Source organism: Dipodomys merriami, unplaced genomic scaffold, assembly GCF_024711535.1.
Source record: "Dipodomys merriami isolate MVZ:Mamm:240054 unplaced genomic scaffold, mDipMer1.0.p SCAF_19, whole genome shotgun sequence".
NCBI lineage: Eukaryota > Metazoa > Chordata > Mammalia > Rodentia > Heteromyidae > Dipodomys > Dipodomys merriami.
The window spans coordinates 16,480,041-16,496,833 of NW_027203270.1; the positions used below are offsets into that span (position 1 = coordinate 16,480,041).

General features: G+C 42.6%; 1 protein-coding gene across 3 annotated transcripts in view; it reads right to left on the reverse strand.

The window, feature by feature from the left end:
• Mettl16 (methyltransferase 16, RNA N6-adenosine) overlaps positions 1-10,547 on the reverse strand; it is a 53,325-nt gene extending 42,778 nt beyond the window's left edge. The window contains exons 1-2 of one of the 3 annotated variants that reach the window (XM_070027501.1): positions 10,413-10,547; positions 1,590-1,717 (exon numbers count right to left, since the gene is read on the reverse strand). In XM_070027501.1, coding sequence (XP_069883602.1) covers positions 1,590-1,717 — 128 coding nt within the window. In that variant the 5' untranslated portion in view covers positions 10,413-10,547. Of the gene's footprint in view, positions 1-1,589; positions 1,718-5,796; positions 6,093-9,836; positions 10,111-10,412 lie in introns of those variants that run through there. The other 2 variants (XM_070027503.1, XM_070027502.1) reach the window with 2 other exon arrangements.
• Positions 10,548-16,793: the final 6,246 nt, after the last annotated feature.

Sequence of the window (16,793 nt, forward strand, 5' to 3'; positions counted from 1 at the left end):
AGCACCCCAACAAAAAACAAATCAAAACAAAACAAAAACATGAACTACAACACATAATTTATTGAGGAATTATCCTAACCACCAAAAATTATAAGCCACCAAATAGATGCAAGAGATAACTAAAGGAATTAACTGAAAAAATCAATGAAGAGCAGATTCTTAGATTTCATTCGTAAAATGAGTGTTAATTTTTTCCTTCTAAGAAAATGCAGACATTAGTCTGTAGTTTTGTAGGACAAAGTCTAGTCACCCAACTTCACAAGTTAAATATCTAGGTCACATCAGCACCCTGGGACATTCAAACTCCTCAACATAGGCAAGATCTTTTTCCCCCTTCATTTCTGAGATCACAGGGAGCCTAACTAAAATTAGCTCTCACGTGGAAATCAGCAATTTATTCCTTCCACTAGTCTTTGTTATTTGTTTAAAATATCACAAAATAGACTGTGTGAACAGGCTAAAGTCCCATTTCCCCAGAATAACTCCCTGATCTATTACAGGTAATTGCAGCATTATCATAGATGCATTTTGGTAAGATCCATTTCTGTAACCAGGGTTGAAAGAACAATCATCCTCATATTGTAAAAGCTGAACCAGGTGTATAATAAGGCCAAAGCCTGCCTTCTTTATTCCAACAATGATCCAGTCATTGGATTGTCACTGAGATGCTAAAAATGATACGATCACCCAGCATGACCAAGCTCTTCAACACCAGGTCTATGGCTTAAAAACAAATTAGCTAAGCTTCACTCTATTCAAACTTCATTCACAGAGCTCAAGTAAACTGTAGTCTGCCTCTGTGGAGCTGGTTACTATGAAAAAAGCACAAGATAAAATTTAATTGTAATGGTCTGATTTGATTAGGGCTAGCACTGACAGGTGCAGGGAAGAAAAACAGAGAAAGTTATCATTGGCAATATTGATCATCTTAATCACACCAGGATTAATAACCTTTATGACAATTAGTCATTCTTTTATTACATTCTTTTACTTCTCTTCATTAGGTGAAGAGATTCAGTCTCAGTAAAACTAAGAGAAGTATCTAAAAATCTCAGTTGGTAAGTAGTACTCTCAAATCTGATACTTAAGGATGACTGACTTAAAAGGACCACTGCTTTTCACATCCCCTGCTTCCCTGAAGAGAATACTTAAGAGCTGAACAAATAAATGACATTCCAACTCATCTCAGATCTAATGAGTTGCCTGGTATTCCATTTCCATCATTAACTAAGTTTGTAATTTTGGTGATTATTCTTTCACACATCATAGAGCTAAATAAAAAGCCATTATAAAAGAAGAGCATTGTATCAAGGCAGAAAGTTATTATCAATCCTGTGGAAGGCTTGTAAGCACCTAGCTCATTGTATACTAGAGTATATTTCCTGTTTCCTATTATAGGTGCCTTCTAAGGATGGATATTGACTTCTAATACTCCCATTCCTTAAGCATGTAATACATTGTGTGTTCTTTTTCCAATAAAGACAGGTAACTAGATAACAGATCTTCTATTAATCTAGTCTGCTTCTCATGACATTATGTTCACTCAGATCACACTATAATAATATTAACAATGTTCATGTGTTACCTACCTTACTCTTCCATTCAGGTTCATCTGAACATGCTGTTTAAAATCTGGATATTTGGATGCCAGATATGCAAAGTCAGGAGGTTTGTCCTTGTATCTATTTCTTGCATGCATTGACTTACTCAAAGCCATCTTCAAAAGGAAAAAAGAAAAAAATACACATATTTAGTTTTAAAATATTGATGGGAAAGTTGTGGATGCCAACTTAATTGTTATAGCCAAAACATCTTTCCAATCAAGAAAGTACAATTTTTTTTGTTGTTGTTGGTCATTTGGTCTGAACTCTGGGCCTGGGTCCCTCAGCTCCTCAGCTCCTCAGAGGTTCAAGACTAGCGCTCTACCACTGGAACCATAGTGCCACTTCCAGCTTTTTCTGCTTATGTGGTGCTGAGGAATCAAACCCAGGGCCTCATGCATGCGAGGCAAGCACTCTACCACCACTTTCGCAGCCCAAGTATAAATTTTTTCTTTTTTAATATACACAAATAAGCACACAAAAACATTGTCATTAGAGAAATGCAAATCAAAATCACAATGAAATTCCATTGCACACACAATAGGATAATTGTCATAAATAAAACACGAAACTTGAAAAATAGAAAGTAACAGGGCTGGGAACGTGGCTCAGTGGTAGAGTGCCTATCTTGCATGCATGAGGCCCTGGGTTCGATTCCTCAGCACCACATAAGCAAAAAGAAAAAAGCCGGAAGTGGTGCTGTGGCTCAAGTGGTAGAGCGCTAGCCTTGAGCTGAAGAGCTGAGGGACAGCACCCAGGCCCAGAGTTCAGGCCCCACGATTGACAAAAAAAAAAAAAAAGAAAGAAAGAAAGAAAAGAAAAAGAAAAAGAAAAAGAAAGTAAGCGTGGGCTGGGAAGGTGGCTGAGTGGTAGAGTGCTTGCCTAGTCCTGGGTTCGATTCCTTAGTACCTCATAAACGGAAAAAGCCAGAAGTAGTGCTGTGGCTCAAGTGGTAGAGCGCTCACCTTGAGCTGAAGAGCTCAGGGCCAGTGCCCAGGCCTTGAGTTCAAGCCCCAGGACTAGCACAAAAAAAAAGAAAAGAAAAAGAAAAGAAAGAAAAAAGTTGGATGCCAGTGGCTCACGCCTGTAATCATAGCTACTCAGGAGGCTGAGATCTGAGGATCACAGTTCAAAGCCAGCCCGGGCAGAAATATCCAATTAACCACCAGAAAACCAGTAGTGGTAGAGCGTTCACCTTGAGCTGAAGAGCTCAGATACAGTGCCCAGTCCCAGAGTTCAAGCCCTACAACAAACAAAAAAAAAAAGAAGATTGATTTATATTTTTGAAAAAATGCTAAATCTAGTGTCCAGTGACAGAAAGGTTGACTATATATAATGTAGTATACATATACACATATATTCATATATACATTATTCAAGCATAGAAAGGAATGAAATTCTCATACATGCTACAACACTGTGCTAAGAAAAATAAGCCAAAAATTAGCCACACATTTACATTTACAACCAACCAATGCATTTACAACCAACAAAAAAATTAGCCACACAAAAGGACAAATATTATATGCTTCCACTTATGAAACACCAGAACAAATAAATCAACAAAGGTGGAGAGCAGAGGAAAATCAGTGAAGGGGTGTTTAATGGGCATTAAGCTTCCATTGGTGATAAGGATTGCAAACCACCCTGAATGTACTTAATGTCACTGGATGGTATACTTAAAATGGTTAACATTTTACTTTCAATTTTTTTTTTTTTTTTTTTTTGTCGGTTGCGGGGCTTGAACTCTGGGCTTGGGCGCTGTCCCTGCCCTCTCCAGCTCAAGGCGAACTCTGTACCACTTGAGCCACAGCACCACTTCTGGTTTTCTAGTGGTTTATTGGAGATAAGAGTCTCACTGACTTTCCTTGCCCAGGCTGGCTTTGAACTGTGATCCTCAGATCTCAGCCTCCTGAGTAGCTAGGATTACAGGCATGAGCCACTGGCGCCTGGTGACTTTTGAATTTTTACTTAGAATTTTACATTGTTTATTGTACTACAGTAAAAATATACAACACTGCTGGACAATATGCTCATAGCAACTCAGGAGGCTGAGATCTGAGGATCAAGGTTCAAAGCCAGCACAGGCAGGAAAGTGTAAGATTTTTATCTCCAATTAACCTCCAGAAAACCAGAAGTAGAGCTGTGGTTCAAAGTGGTAGAGCACTATCTTTGAGCAAAAGAGCTCAGAGACAATGCCTAAGCCCTAAGTTCAAGCCCCATAACTAATGAGAAAAAAAAAAAGAGGAAAAAAAATTTTGCCAGACACTGTTGCTCAAAGCCTGTAATCCTAGTTACTCAGGAGACTGAGATCTAAGGATCATTGTTGGAAGCCAGCCAGGACAGGGAAGTCCATGAGATTGTTACCTTTAACTACCAAAAGGCTGGAAGTAGAGGTATGTGGCTCAAATTGTAGAGTACCAGCCTTGAGTAAAAAAATTAATGGAAGCCAGGTGCCAGTGGCTCATGCCTGTAATCCTAGCTACTCAGGAGGCTGAGATCTGAGGATTACAGTTCAAAGCCAGCCCGGCAGGAAAGTCCATGAAACTCTTATCTCCAATAAACCACCAGAAAACCGAAAATGGCACTGTAGGTCAAGGGGTAGAGGGCTAGCCTTGACGAAGAGCTGAGGGACAGAGCTCTGGCTCAAGCCCCATGACCGACAAAAAAAAAAGAAAAGAAAAGAAAAAAGATTAATGGACAAGGTCTAGGCCCTGACTTCATGCCCCCTGGACAAAAAAAAAAAAAAAAATTCATTCTTTTAACAGTATCAAAGTAGGCTGAGGGCATATTTAGTGGTAAACACTTCCTAGCTTGTATAAGCTCTAGATTCAATTCCCAGTCCCCAACCTGAAAGTGACAGAAGGCAAGATTATTAGTCATAGGTTCAAGTTGCCTTGCAATGATTAAATACTGAGTCACTGAACTTTGCAAAAATCTCTCTTCTATCCCAATTTCTTTTATAAATTTGTTGTTGTACCTGGATAAAAACACTCTTCTATCTTTATCCAGATTACAAAATGGAAAAAAGCTAATGTGTTTCTATGGAAAAATTAAAATGAAGAAAAACTATAGTGTTAGTTTACCTAATCTCCAGGTCATTGGTTTGTTGTTGTTGTTGTTGTTGTTGTTTTAATACTGGGATTGAATTTTGGGAGTCAAACAAATTAGGCATCTGGGCATCAGTGGCTGTAATCCTAGCTACTCAGGAGACTGAGATCTGAGGATCACAGTTCAAAGCCAGCCCGAGCAGACTCATCTCCAATAAACCACCAGAAAATTGGAAGTGTCACTGTGGCTCAAGTGGTAGCAAGCTAGCTTTGAGCTGAAGAGCGCAGGGACAGCGCCCAAGCCCAGAGTTCAAGCCCCACGACCACCAACAACAACAAAAAAAATTAGGCATGTGTCTACACAAAGTTGCACCCCAGCCTCAAGTTGGAAAATTAAAAAATACTTTAGCATATATCCATTTCTAGGTATAGGTGACTTTCCCCCTTGTTGTATGTATTTTCCGCTTTTAACAATATTCACCTAAATAAAGCAAGCTAGAAATCTAGCTATTATCTGATAGCTCTCTCTCCTTCATATATCTCATAAATCCTAAATTGTGTTCACCTGCTAAATACCTCAAATCCATCTCTTTTCCCACCTCTACAAGCAGTCCAGTACAAGCCACCTAGAATACTGAGGCACTCATTCTCACCACTGCCCTTCCACTTGGCAGTGATTTTTTTCTTTTCTTTTGAAACAAAGTCTGGCTGTTTAACATAGTCTCCAACTTATGATCCTCCTGTCTCACCCTCCTGAATGCTGAAATTATAGGTATGCAGCATCATATCCAGCTGAATCATTTATTTTTGTCATTCTGGGAATTGAGCCTAGGGCCTTGGGCATACTAGGAAAAACTGGGCTACATCCTGAGTGTTTTTTGTTTGTTTGTTTTTTAAGATATAACTCAGACTGATCTGGAATTTGCTATGAAGCCAAGCTGGCCTCAAACTCAGGCAAGTTTCTTGCTTCCAGGTCTCCAGTGCTGAACTTGCAGACATATAACATCACGTCACACAGTAATTATTTCTAAACACAAATCTCAGTATGTCCTTCAGTATCTACTTACTCAAAACCTTACTCTTAGATAATAAATAGCAAGTATTTTTTCAACATATATACCAGATCCTACATGATCTAGCCTTACCTATCTTTTTACCCTCAGCTTAAGTCAGACCTCTTGCCCTTTCTGCTCCTCCATTCATGTCAAAGGCCTTTACACAGGCCATTCCTTTTGCTTGTTTTTGTATTTCTGTACTGAGGACTAAACTCAGGCCCTTGTGCTTGTTAGCAAGCTCACTGCCACTTGAGCTATATCACCAGCCCCAGGAGATACCTTTAACTGTACTGTTCTTAACTTTACCAGCTCATCCTTAGAATCATAGTTCAAGCATCTCTTTTTCCAAAGGCTCTTCTTTCCCTAAGTCAACAGTTGAGTCATAATCCCCTATTATTACAGTATCCTAGCAATAAGAACCTTTCCATCACCAGCTTCTTTAGAGATGCAATTTTACACAGTAATAAACATTAACAACCTATTTCAGGTTTTCTGACAGCTTCTATGCTGGCAATTAGCCAACCTCAAAAGAGAACCATTGTCCTCACAACAAATCTTTCCAAATTACGTATCTGCCTATTATATTTCTCACTTGAATAGCCAAAAAGCACTTTATATACATGTCCAAAATTAAGTAACATCTACCAACTCCACACTGGTCCTCTCCTAATTTTTCCTATGTTACTGAATGGCACTACCATCTTTCCTGTGACATACTAGCCAGAATTCTTTAGTACTTTCCTTGTCCTAATTATTTCTTGATACTATCCAACTTTTCATCCCTATAAATCCACTTATCTGGCCAGACAAAAAGAGTCTCATAACAGTTCTTGCCCCTTGCAATCCACTTTTTCACCCAGAAGACAAGCCTGTCCTCATCTCTCAATGCAAATCTGAACATTCCCTTGCAAAATTCCTTCAGCAGCTTCTTAAAGCTGTTCAAGTCTAAAATCATTAACAAGGCCTACAAGACGTGGGCCTTGCCTACCTCATCTGTTGCCATTTTCCCCTACCTACACTATGCTCCATGTAACATGGTCTGCTTTCATTTTCTCTGCCACACAGTGGGGTATCTCACCGTCTACTATCCTTATGTCTGCAAGAATCTCATCATCTTCCACTGTCATCTTTCACTAAACTCTGAAGACCCATTAGGCCTTTAAATTATACCCTAACAATCACTTTCTCAAATAAGCATTCTCTCATCTACACAGCCCATCAAGAGCCCACTCTATATGCTTTTTCTTTGCAGTACTGGGATTTGAACTCAGGGCCTCCTGCTTCCCAAGCAAGCAGTCTACCTCTGGAGCCATCCCCCCAGCCTCTATTCTGTTTTCAAAGCACCCCATTCTTTTCCATCCTTACAGTGGCTGTGAGTGTAATTATTTCACTTACATCACACACACACATTCTACATTTGGGTAGTCCCACTTTATTCTTTTTTTTGTTCAGTCATGGGGCTTGAACTCAGGGCCTAGACACTGTCTGTGCTCAAGGCTAGCACTCTACCACTTAGAGCCAATGCACCACTCCAGATTTTCTAGTGGTTGACTGGAGTTAAGAGTCTTAGGAACTGGGGCTGGGAAGGTGGCTCAGTGGTAGAGCGCTTGCCTTGCATGCCTGAGGCCTTGGGTTCAATTCCTCAGCACCACATAAGCAAAAAGAAAAAAGCCGGAAGTGGCACTGTGGCTCAAGTGATAGAGCACTAGCCTTGAGCTGAAGAGCTGAGGGACAGTGCCCAGGCCCAGAGTTCAGGCCCCACGACCGGACCCAAAAAAAAAAAAAGAGTCTTAGGAACTTTCTTGCCTGGGCTGACTTTGAACCACAACCCTCATATCTCAGCCTCCTGAATAGCTAGAATTACAGCTAGATTACAGACATGAGCCACCAACACCCAGCTCCCACTTTATTCTTCACTGTACTCCCAGCAACTGGTATACAATAAATATTTCATTAAGTGAATATTAAAAGTCACTTGGGGGCTGGGAAGGTGGCTCAGTGGTAAGAGTGCTTGCCTTGCATGCATGAAGCCCTGGGTTTGATTCCTCAGCACCACATAAGCAGAAAAAGCCAGAAGTGGCACTGTGGCTCAAGCGGTAGAGCACTCACCTTGAACTGAATCGCTGAGGGACAGCACCCTGGTCCAGAGTTCAGGCCCCCACAACTGACAAGACAAAAAAAAATGTCTTGCAAGCTTTTTTTTTTGTCGATTGTGGGACGTGAACTCTGAGCCTAGGCGCTGCCCCTCAGCATATCAGCTCAAGGCTAGCGCCCTACCACTTGAGCCACAGCACCACTTCTGGCTTTTTTCTGCTTATGTGGTGCTGAGGAATCGAACCCAGGGCCTCATGCATGCAAGGCAAGCATTCTCCCACTGAGCCACCTTCCCAGCCCCTCACTTGGAAGTTTTTTTTTTTTTTTTTTGTCGGTCGTGGGGCTTGAACTCTGGGCTGGGCGCTGTCCCTCAGCTCTTCAGCTCAAGGTGAGTGCCCTACCACTTGAGCTACGGCGCCACTTCCGGTTTTCTGGTGGTTTATTGGAGATAGGAGTCTCACGGTCTCTCCTGCCCGGGCTGGCTTTGAACCTCGATCCTCAGATCTCAGCCTCCTGAGTAGCTAGGATTACAGGCGTGAGCCACCAGCGCCCGGCTCACTTGGAAGTTTTTAAGCAGTGAGTTACTACCTTTAACTCCTCACACTATCACTAAAGCACACTATTCTCTAAGGACTGTGTGTGTGAGCATGTGCATGTGTGTGTGTGTATGTGTGTGTTTGTTGGTTTTCTGAGAAAGACTTCACAATGTAGCTCATGCCAGCCTTGGTCTCAAGATCCTCCTGAGTGATGAGATTACAGTTGTATACCACCAAGCCTGGCTTATACATCAATTTTAATTTCCTAACATAACATTGCCTTTATATATCATCAGGAAATAGAAGGGCATAAAACTAGAATAGATCCCAGTCTCCAAGAAAATAGTAAAAAAGACTATGTTTTCCTTTCTTGTAATTCTGAACAGAAACTAAAAGACAATTTCAAGGGGTACTGCTATATTAGGGCTCTACAACATATTCTGAGTGACATGGTTCAAAACCAGCAGTAAAGTCCTGAAGACTCTTATCTCCAATTAACCACCAAAAAGCCAGAAGTGGAACTGTGGCTCAAATGGCAGAGCGCCAGCCTTGAGCAAAGAAGCTCACAGGCACTGAGTTCAAGCTTCAGTAAAGCACAACTCCCCTCCCCCTCTCCCCAAAAATACATATATGAAACAAATTAAGTTTCAGATCGACAATTCCATTACTTATTCTGTTCAAATATAGGAAGAGTCAAAAAAAAAAACATTTCTTTGCTCTTTTTTGGGAGGAGGGGCCTAGAGATTGAACCTAGAATCTCATACATGTAAGCATGAGTTCTATCAATGAGCTCCTACATTGCAGCCTAACTTACTTCCTAATACAGGCACTGAAGTTTTAGCTGAAGCTGTTTCATGCCTCAAAGTTAACTTGGATGTCAACTCTTACCTGGCACTCTCCACTCTTCTCTAATGGAATCTCTTAACTTTTCCTTACTCCTGCTCTGGCCACAGTGACCTCTTCCCTGTTGCTTCAAGTCTGCCACAAGCCTTAAGAATTTTGCTCTTGCTGTCGTTATTCAGTCTGCGTAGATTGTTCTTCCACCAGTACAGACATTGAAGGCATCTTACCTTGTTCAGACCTTTAGCCAAACATCACCTTCCTTCTCATTAACATCACATGTAAATATGCAGAATGAACATGCTCCTCGTTCGCTTTCTAGCTATCTTCCAAACAGAATTTACCCATCTGACATTCCATATAGTCCACACACACACACACACACACACACACACACACACACACACACACGAAGAAGCTCTATCCTACTAGTAAGCTTTAAAAAAGGCAAAGTATCTCTTTTTTCACTGTTTACATCCCATTGCCTTAAACAGAACCTGGGCAAGGCGGGCACTCAACTAGTGTTGACCGAAAATGTTATGAAACACTTTTCACAGTCTATACTACTGAAACACAGCATTCTCATTGGGACTTAGCCGTCTGTCCCCTTCTTAAGTTTCAAAAAAAAAATTTTTTTAAGCCCAACCCAAGGGAAGGCACCTTTTCTTTTAGTTGACCAGAGTCAGTTCAGAACGCTATAGTAGTAGCAGCAGTTCAGAAAAATTGATGCTTCGACCTTCTTTGATCTTTCTCGTTTCCATGCTTCGGTTCCCTTGGTGCCTCAACCTTTTTTATTTTAATTTCCTTTAATACAGAAGCCAAGAGACGGTCCAATTCTGCTTCTGGCACGTCAAATTCCTTCTCACTAGATCTTACCGTCCTCGACTCTGGCCTCCGTTTTCTCTCCTCGCCCTCCCCCATCAATTCGGCTTTTCCCCTCTTGTTCTTGCCCTGCCTGTCCCCCCGCTACTCCTACTCCTGCCTCCTCAGTAGGTCTTCAGCTTCAGCTTCAAATGTCTTCTCAACATCTGAGCACACTCCCGCGCCGGGGTCTCTCCTTCAATCCCCGTCTCCATTCCCGTCGCCAACTCCGCCCACCAGCCCACCCCAACACGCCCGCCCCACGAAGCCCGCTCCGGACCCCCAAGTCAACACCTCACGGGCCCCAAATCCGACACGGACCCCTGGGCCTACGCCGTTCAAGATCGCATCCCGCAGAGAAGTTAAATGACCCACCTCTGAGGCCGATGTTCCCGCTCGACAACAACGGGCCCGGCCGCGGGCTCGTTCAACTCCGAAATATTAATCCCCACAGCGCCCAGCTCTTAGAAACGCAGAGGCTACGCTCCCAGCGCGCCGCCATCTTGGAGAGCCATCTGGCCTCGTGATTGGACTAGTCATTCTCGCGTGACCTCCAGCTTAGCTGGGGGAGGCGTGCTATCGCGATAACTGGAGCTTACCAACGCTTTAGAACAGAAGGTGTGGGTGTGGCGGCCAGTCTAGAGTTGGATTCTGGGGTCTGGGCCGGATATTCTCTGCAGTCGGCTGGAGAACTTGGTTTTTCGTTGATTTTTTTTTTTTTCTTTTTGTTCCGGGCTTTCTAGGCCCCAGTTTAGACTTAGTAAATCATCTTCTCTGAGATTGTGGGCGGAGGATGAGGAAGAGAGACTTTTGGGCTTGTTGGTGGGCAATTAGTGCTTGTGTGCAACAGGTCTCTGTATGCGATACCACCTTTAATGGTCGCAGGTCAAACAACTTGAGAGGCTGGGAAAGCACCTTAGTTACAGAAGAAGAACAGACAATGTCAGGCCGTTTATTTTTGTATGCCGGTCCTGGGGCTTGACTCAGCACAGAATTATTTCTTAGCTATTTCCCTTAAGTTTGGCGCTCTGCTACTTGAGCCACACCATGTCCGACCTCTTGCTAATTAATTGCAGTTAAGAACCTCACAGACGGGCTGGGAAGGTGGCTCAGTGGAAGAGCGCTTGCCTTGCAGGCCTGAGGCCCTGGGTTCGATTCCTCAGCACCACATAAGCAAAAAGAAAAAAGCCGGAAGTGGCGCTGTGGCTCCAGTGGTAGAGTGCTAGCCTTGAGCTGAAGAGCTGAGGGACAGCGCCCAGGCCCCACGACCAGACCCAAAAAATAAAGAACCTCACAGACGGCCAGAAGCCAGAGCTGGTTTCAAACCATGATCCTCAGATCTCAGCCTCTTGAAAGGCTAGGATTACAGACATGAGACACCAATGCCATGCCTTTTATGGAACACATTCAGATGGCATCAAGTCCTCATTTTTTTGTATTTCCCCTCCGGATTCTTGAACTGGAAACTCAGTTAATGCCTTTGATTTTCTTCTCAACTTTGGTTACTCTTATGTTTAGCCTTTAGTACATAAACTTCAGTGTCCCAATTTTACAGCTGAGATATGAAAGTGAATGACTTCCAAAGGCTGACTACTAGGGCTGGGAATGTAGCTCAGACTTGAGCACTTCCTAGCATGCTGAAGACCCTAGATTCCATCTACACCACACCCCAGGACACCCCCACACACACCTCCTAAAGACATACAATCAATAAGCTAGAACTAATGAACTTCCCAAGACCAAGAACTTCCTAATATTAAAACTGAGAGATGGAGTAGTTGGAAGCACAGTGTGCTTTTAGCAGGAAGTTAGATTCCCTAGCGCCATGAAAACAAAGCAGAAATGGTTTGCGCATATCCTAGAAATTAATGCAAAATTTTCTGGCAAACTGTTGCCTTGACAGTTGGAGAGAGCAGAGAATAAGGAATGAGACTTCAGCAGAAATCTTATGCAGAACCAAGTGTACCAGTAGTATCCTATGAAAAGTTGTTTCCAGCTGTTACACAACAAATCACTATCATAAAACCTATGAGTTGACACAAGAACTATTTTATTTACTCAGTTGTGCAATCTGGGCTGTAATTTTTGCAGCTATTTTGCTGTTCTTTTCAATGACCCTAGAACGTATTAGGAGCTGCCTCAGCTGAAATTGTGGAGCGGCTCCTTGTACTCCTAGAGCTAACCTCTGTGTAGCTTTTCTTCACAATCTCCCAAGCAGGACAGTCAGACTTCTGATATGTTGACTTGAAGCTTCCAAAAGGGCAAAAGTGAAAGTCATTAGGCCTTCTTTAAGTCTTATGTCAAGAACTGACACTTCCACCATATTCTGTAGGTGAAAACAAGTCAAACGGCCAGCCTATATAAAAGGGAAGAGATAATTCCAAGGTACCTTTCAGATTGCAAAGGCATGGTTCTGTGGGGCCACCAATGTAACATGAGGACTTTATTTTTATTTTTTAGTTTGTCTTTCCTTTGGTACTGAGGGAAGTTTTTATAATTTGAAATGACTTTTGGTACTAGTTACTATTGGAGTAGTTGGTGTTTTGGAGCATGTGTGTGTGTGAGAGAGAGAGAGAGAGAGAGAAGGAAAAAGAGAGAGAGAGAGAGAGAGAGAGAGAGAGAGAGAGAGTGTGTGTGTGTGTGTGTGTGTGTGTGTGTGTGTGTGTGTGTGTTTTAAGATGAGATCTCACTATATTGCCCAGCCTTTCTGGATTACAGTTTGGATTACAAGCTTTTGTGTTTCCTTATGAAAAGCTGAAAGAGAAAATGGCCTTGGAACAATGACTGGTGAAGTTGAAGTAGACTGTATCTAAGATGTAGGAGAACAGGGAGTAGGACTCAAATAATAGAATGCCTCCTTAGCAAGTATAAAGCCTTGAGTTCAAACCTCAGTACCACCAAAAATAAATAATAATAATAATAATAATAATGGTAGAAACATGTTCATTGCAGCATTGTTTACCATAGCCAAGATACAGAATCAACCCAGATGCCCCTCAATGGATGAATTTTAAAAAATGCTATATATAGATACATACATATATATATATATAATGGAATTCTGTGCTTCCATTAGAAAAAATGATATTGCATAATTCATAAAGAAGTAGAAAGACATGGAAAAAAATTATTATTTTTTGGTCCAGTTGTGGGGCCTGAACTCTGGGCCTGGGCATTATTCCTCAGCTCTTCAGCTCAAGGCTAGCGCTCTACCACTTGAGCCACAGCGCCACTTCCAGCTTTTTTTTCTTTTTGCTTATGTGGTGCTGAGGAATCGAACCCGGGGCCTTATGCATGCAAGGCAAGCACTCTACCACTGAGCCACTTTCCCAGCCCAAGACATGGAAAAAATTATATTAAGCAAAGTAAGCCAGACCCAAAGAAACACAGGTTGCATGTTTTCCCTCATTTTTGTAACTAGAATGTGCCTATAAATGTACAAGTAAATACATTGGATAGTAAAAGACAAAAAAATACACTTAGACATGACAAATTATACAGGACTCTAGACATTCACACAGTGAGACCAAAGAAAGATACTCTTAGGAGAGGATCACAAGGGCTCAATAGCTATGTGCATATGATCTTATAAAAGTATACTTACCGGGGCTGGGAAGGTGGCTCAGTGGTAGAGCGCTTGCCTTGCATGCCTGAGGCCCTGGGTTCGATTCCTCAGCAACACATAAGCAAAAAGAAATAAGCCAGAAGTGGTGCTGTAGCTCAAGTGGTAGAGCGCTAGCCTTGAGCTGAAGAGCTGAGGGACAGTGCCCAGCTTTCCCTCAAAAAAAAAAAAAAAAAGAATTTTAAAAGTATACTTATCAAAATAAGCTCCAAGAGGGCTGGGAAGGTGACTCAGTGGTAGAATGCTTGCCTTGCATGCATGAAGCCCTGGGTTCAATTCCTCAGTATCACATAAACAGAAAAAGCCAGAAGTGATGTTGTGGCTCAAGTGGTAGAGTGCTACTTGAACAAAAGAAGCTCAGGGACAGTGCCCAAGCCCTGAGTACAAGTACCAGAACTGGCAAGAAAAAAAAAAAGTCTCATAGACTTTCCAGGCTGGCTTTGAACCATGATCCTCAGATCTCAGCCTTGTGAATAACTAAGATTACAAACATGAGTCTCCAGCACCAGGCTTTGATATCAATATACTGCTAAAGAAAAAATTGTATCTTGTATCTGAATCCAGATATATTTGCTAAGGATTTTCTTTTTTTGGGAGGGGGGGTCCGGTTGTGGGGCCTGGGCACTGTCCCTGAGCTCTTCAGCTCAAGGCTAGCACTCTACCACTTGAGCCACAGTGCCACTTCTGGCTTTTTTTCTGCTTATGTGGTGCTGAGGAATCGAACCCAGGGCCTCAAGCATGCAAGGCAAGCACTCTACCACTGAGCCACCTTCCCAGCTCATTGCTAAGGATTTTCAAGAGAACAGGATTAGAGTCAAGCATCAATGGCTCATGCCTATAAACCTAGCTATTCAGAATGCTGAGATCTGAGGAGAATAGCCCAGGCAGAAAAGTCTATGAGTGGCTATCTCCAATTAACTACCAAAAAGCTGAAAGTGAAGCTGTCACACAAGTGGTAGACCACTGTCCTTAAGCAAAAAAAATTCAGGAACAGGGCCTAGACCCTGATTTTAAGTCCCAGGAGCAACACAATAATAATGAATGATTAATATAAATCTTTAGATGAGAATAATCATACAGGTGGTTTCTATGCTCATCAAATGCCTGAGAGACCAGAATCAACTCAAAATAACATACAAATTAGAATCATCATGAAGTAAAGATGATTTCAAATCTAGATGTAGGCTCCCTTAGCCTTCAGGGACCTATTACTAAGATAAAATGCCTTACAGAGTATAATACTCATGAAGAAAGGTTATAGCTACATCCTCAAGTACCTCTAAAAAAAAGCCCAACAATAACCCAAAATGCTGTAGTACTAAGTGTTAGTGTTATGCTCACCCTTGATCTTCAGCTCCACCCAGACCTGGGCCACCCTCCCATTCCTGGAGTTCCCTCCATACAGCTGGCTCCAACCTCTCTCCATCCAGACCCACCTGAACTCCCATCTACCTCACTTCTATCTCTCAGACCCTCCTGCTGCCTGGATGGGGACGGAGGCCATGTGTTCCCTCTTGGGGGAAATATGGCTCTTCTAATAAACCTTATAATAATCTTTCTCCTGTGCCAGCCTGCCTCTGCATGGTCCCCTGGGATGGATGTGTGCGATCCTCCTCTTTCACTAACAATATTCATAATGATCAGTTATATCTAATCCTAGATACATAATCATAGAACTTTCAATAACCCAAGATCAAGTCAAATGGTAGAGAAGTCAGAATAATTATGAAGAAAGTTTGATCTAAATATACATGTATGGTGCTCCAATAGTCAAGCCGAGGGCAGAAATCTAAAAGTAAATCATCAACGTGGGCTAAGCTGGCTCTAAAACACTATTATACACAGATGATTGCCAGGACAATACAGATAGAAAGCTGAAGACTGTGATTTCACAATGGAAAAGCCAACCATGCAGGCATGTCACCTGTTTGCAGTACTAGGTTTGAACTAGGCTGGAAATACTGAATGAGTAGACTGGCCTAAGCTGCCTGTTCAATGCTATGCTTATGAAAATTACCAGTGAAATGGGTCTTTAACCCCCAATTTTGCCAGGTGCCAATGGCTAACACCTGTAATCCTAGCTACTCAGGAGGCTGAGATCTGAGGATCACAGTTCAAAACCAGCCCAGGCAGGAAAGTCAATGAGATTCTTATCTCCAATAAACCACCAGAAAACCAGACATGGCACTGTAGCTTAAGTGGTAGAGCACTAGTCTTGAGCTGAAGAGCTGAGGGACAGCGCTCAGGCCCAGAATTCAAGCCCCCTTGACCAACAACAAAAGGTACAGATACCGGTCTCAGATTAGGAAGAATTTGGGGCAGTGAGTTAAAAGAGGCAGGTGGCCTGCTGGACCATTATCTGTCTTTGTCTCTGGAGGAGTTCCTGTGACCTTGGAGAAGTTTTCCACTGGAGAGGAGCAAGAAACCAGGGGCTGACAGTATGGTCTCTAGAGCTTTTAACTGATAAGAAGATACTGTGATCTGAGGGTTTGCTCTTGTGACAAGATATTTATCATAGAATCCTGTTTTTCCTGGAGCCTAAGGTGATTGTAAAGTGACTGCAACAGAGAATAGATCAGATCAAAGAGCAAAGATGCCAAGAGGTTTCAAATGTCCAGATTTTAGTCAATTCACAGGCCCAGCATGTAAGGTCTGCACAGGGACACCTCCCTACCTCTTGGCTAAGTTTCTGCCCAGTATCTGTTACCTAGGTAACTGGCAAACCTGGAAGCAGTCGCCTTCCTCTCCTGCTAGGTCACATCCTCCCATCTGACCTTAGGAGGGTCCCAGACCCTGAGGTCATGTCCGGAATCAGTGTGGCTACACCTTTCCCCCACCTGGCCATACCTCTTCCTGTCCCTGGCCTACATAAGTCCTGGCCTGGGGTGGGTCACTCCTTTCCTTCTTTTTTTTTTTGGTCAGCTGTGGGCCTTGAACTTTGGGCCTTGGCACTGTCCCTCAGCTCTTAAACTCAAGGCAAGAGCTCTACTGCTTGAGTCACAGAGCCACTTCCAGTGTTTGCTGGTTAGAGATAAGAGTGTCTTGAGCCATGCTTCCAGCCTAGCTCTTTGCTGGTTAGTTAGGAGATGGAGTCTCAGGGATTTTTCTTCAACCCGGGCTGGCTTTGAACTACA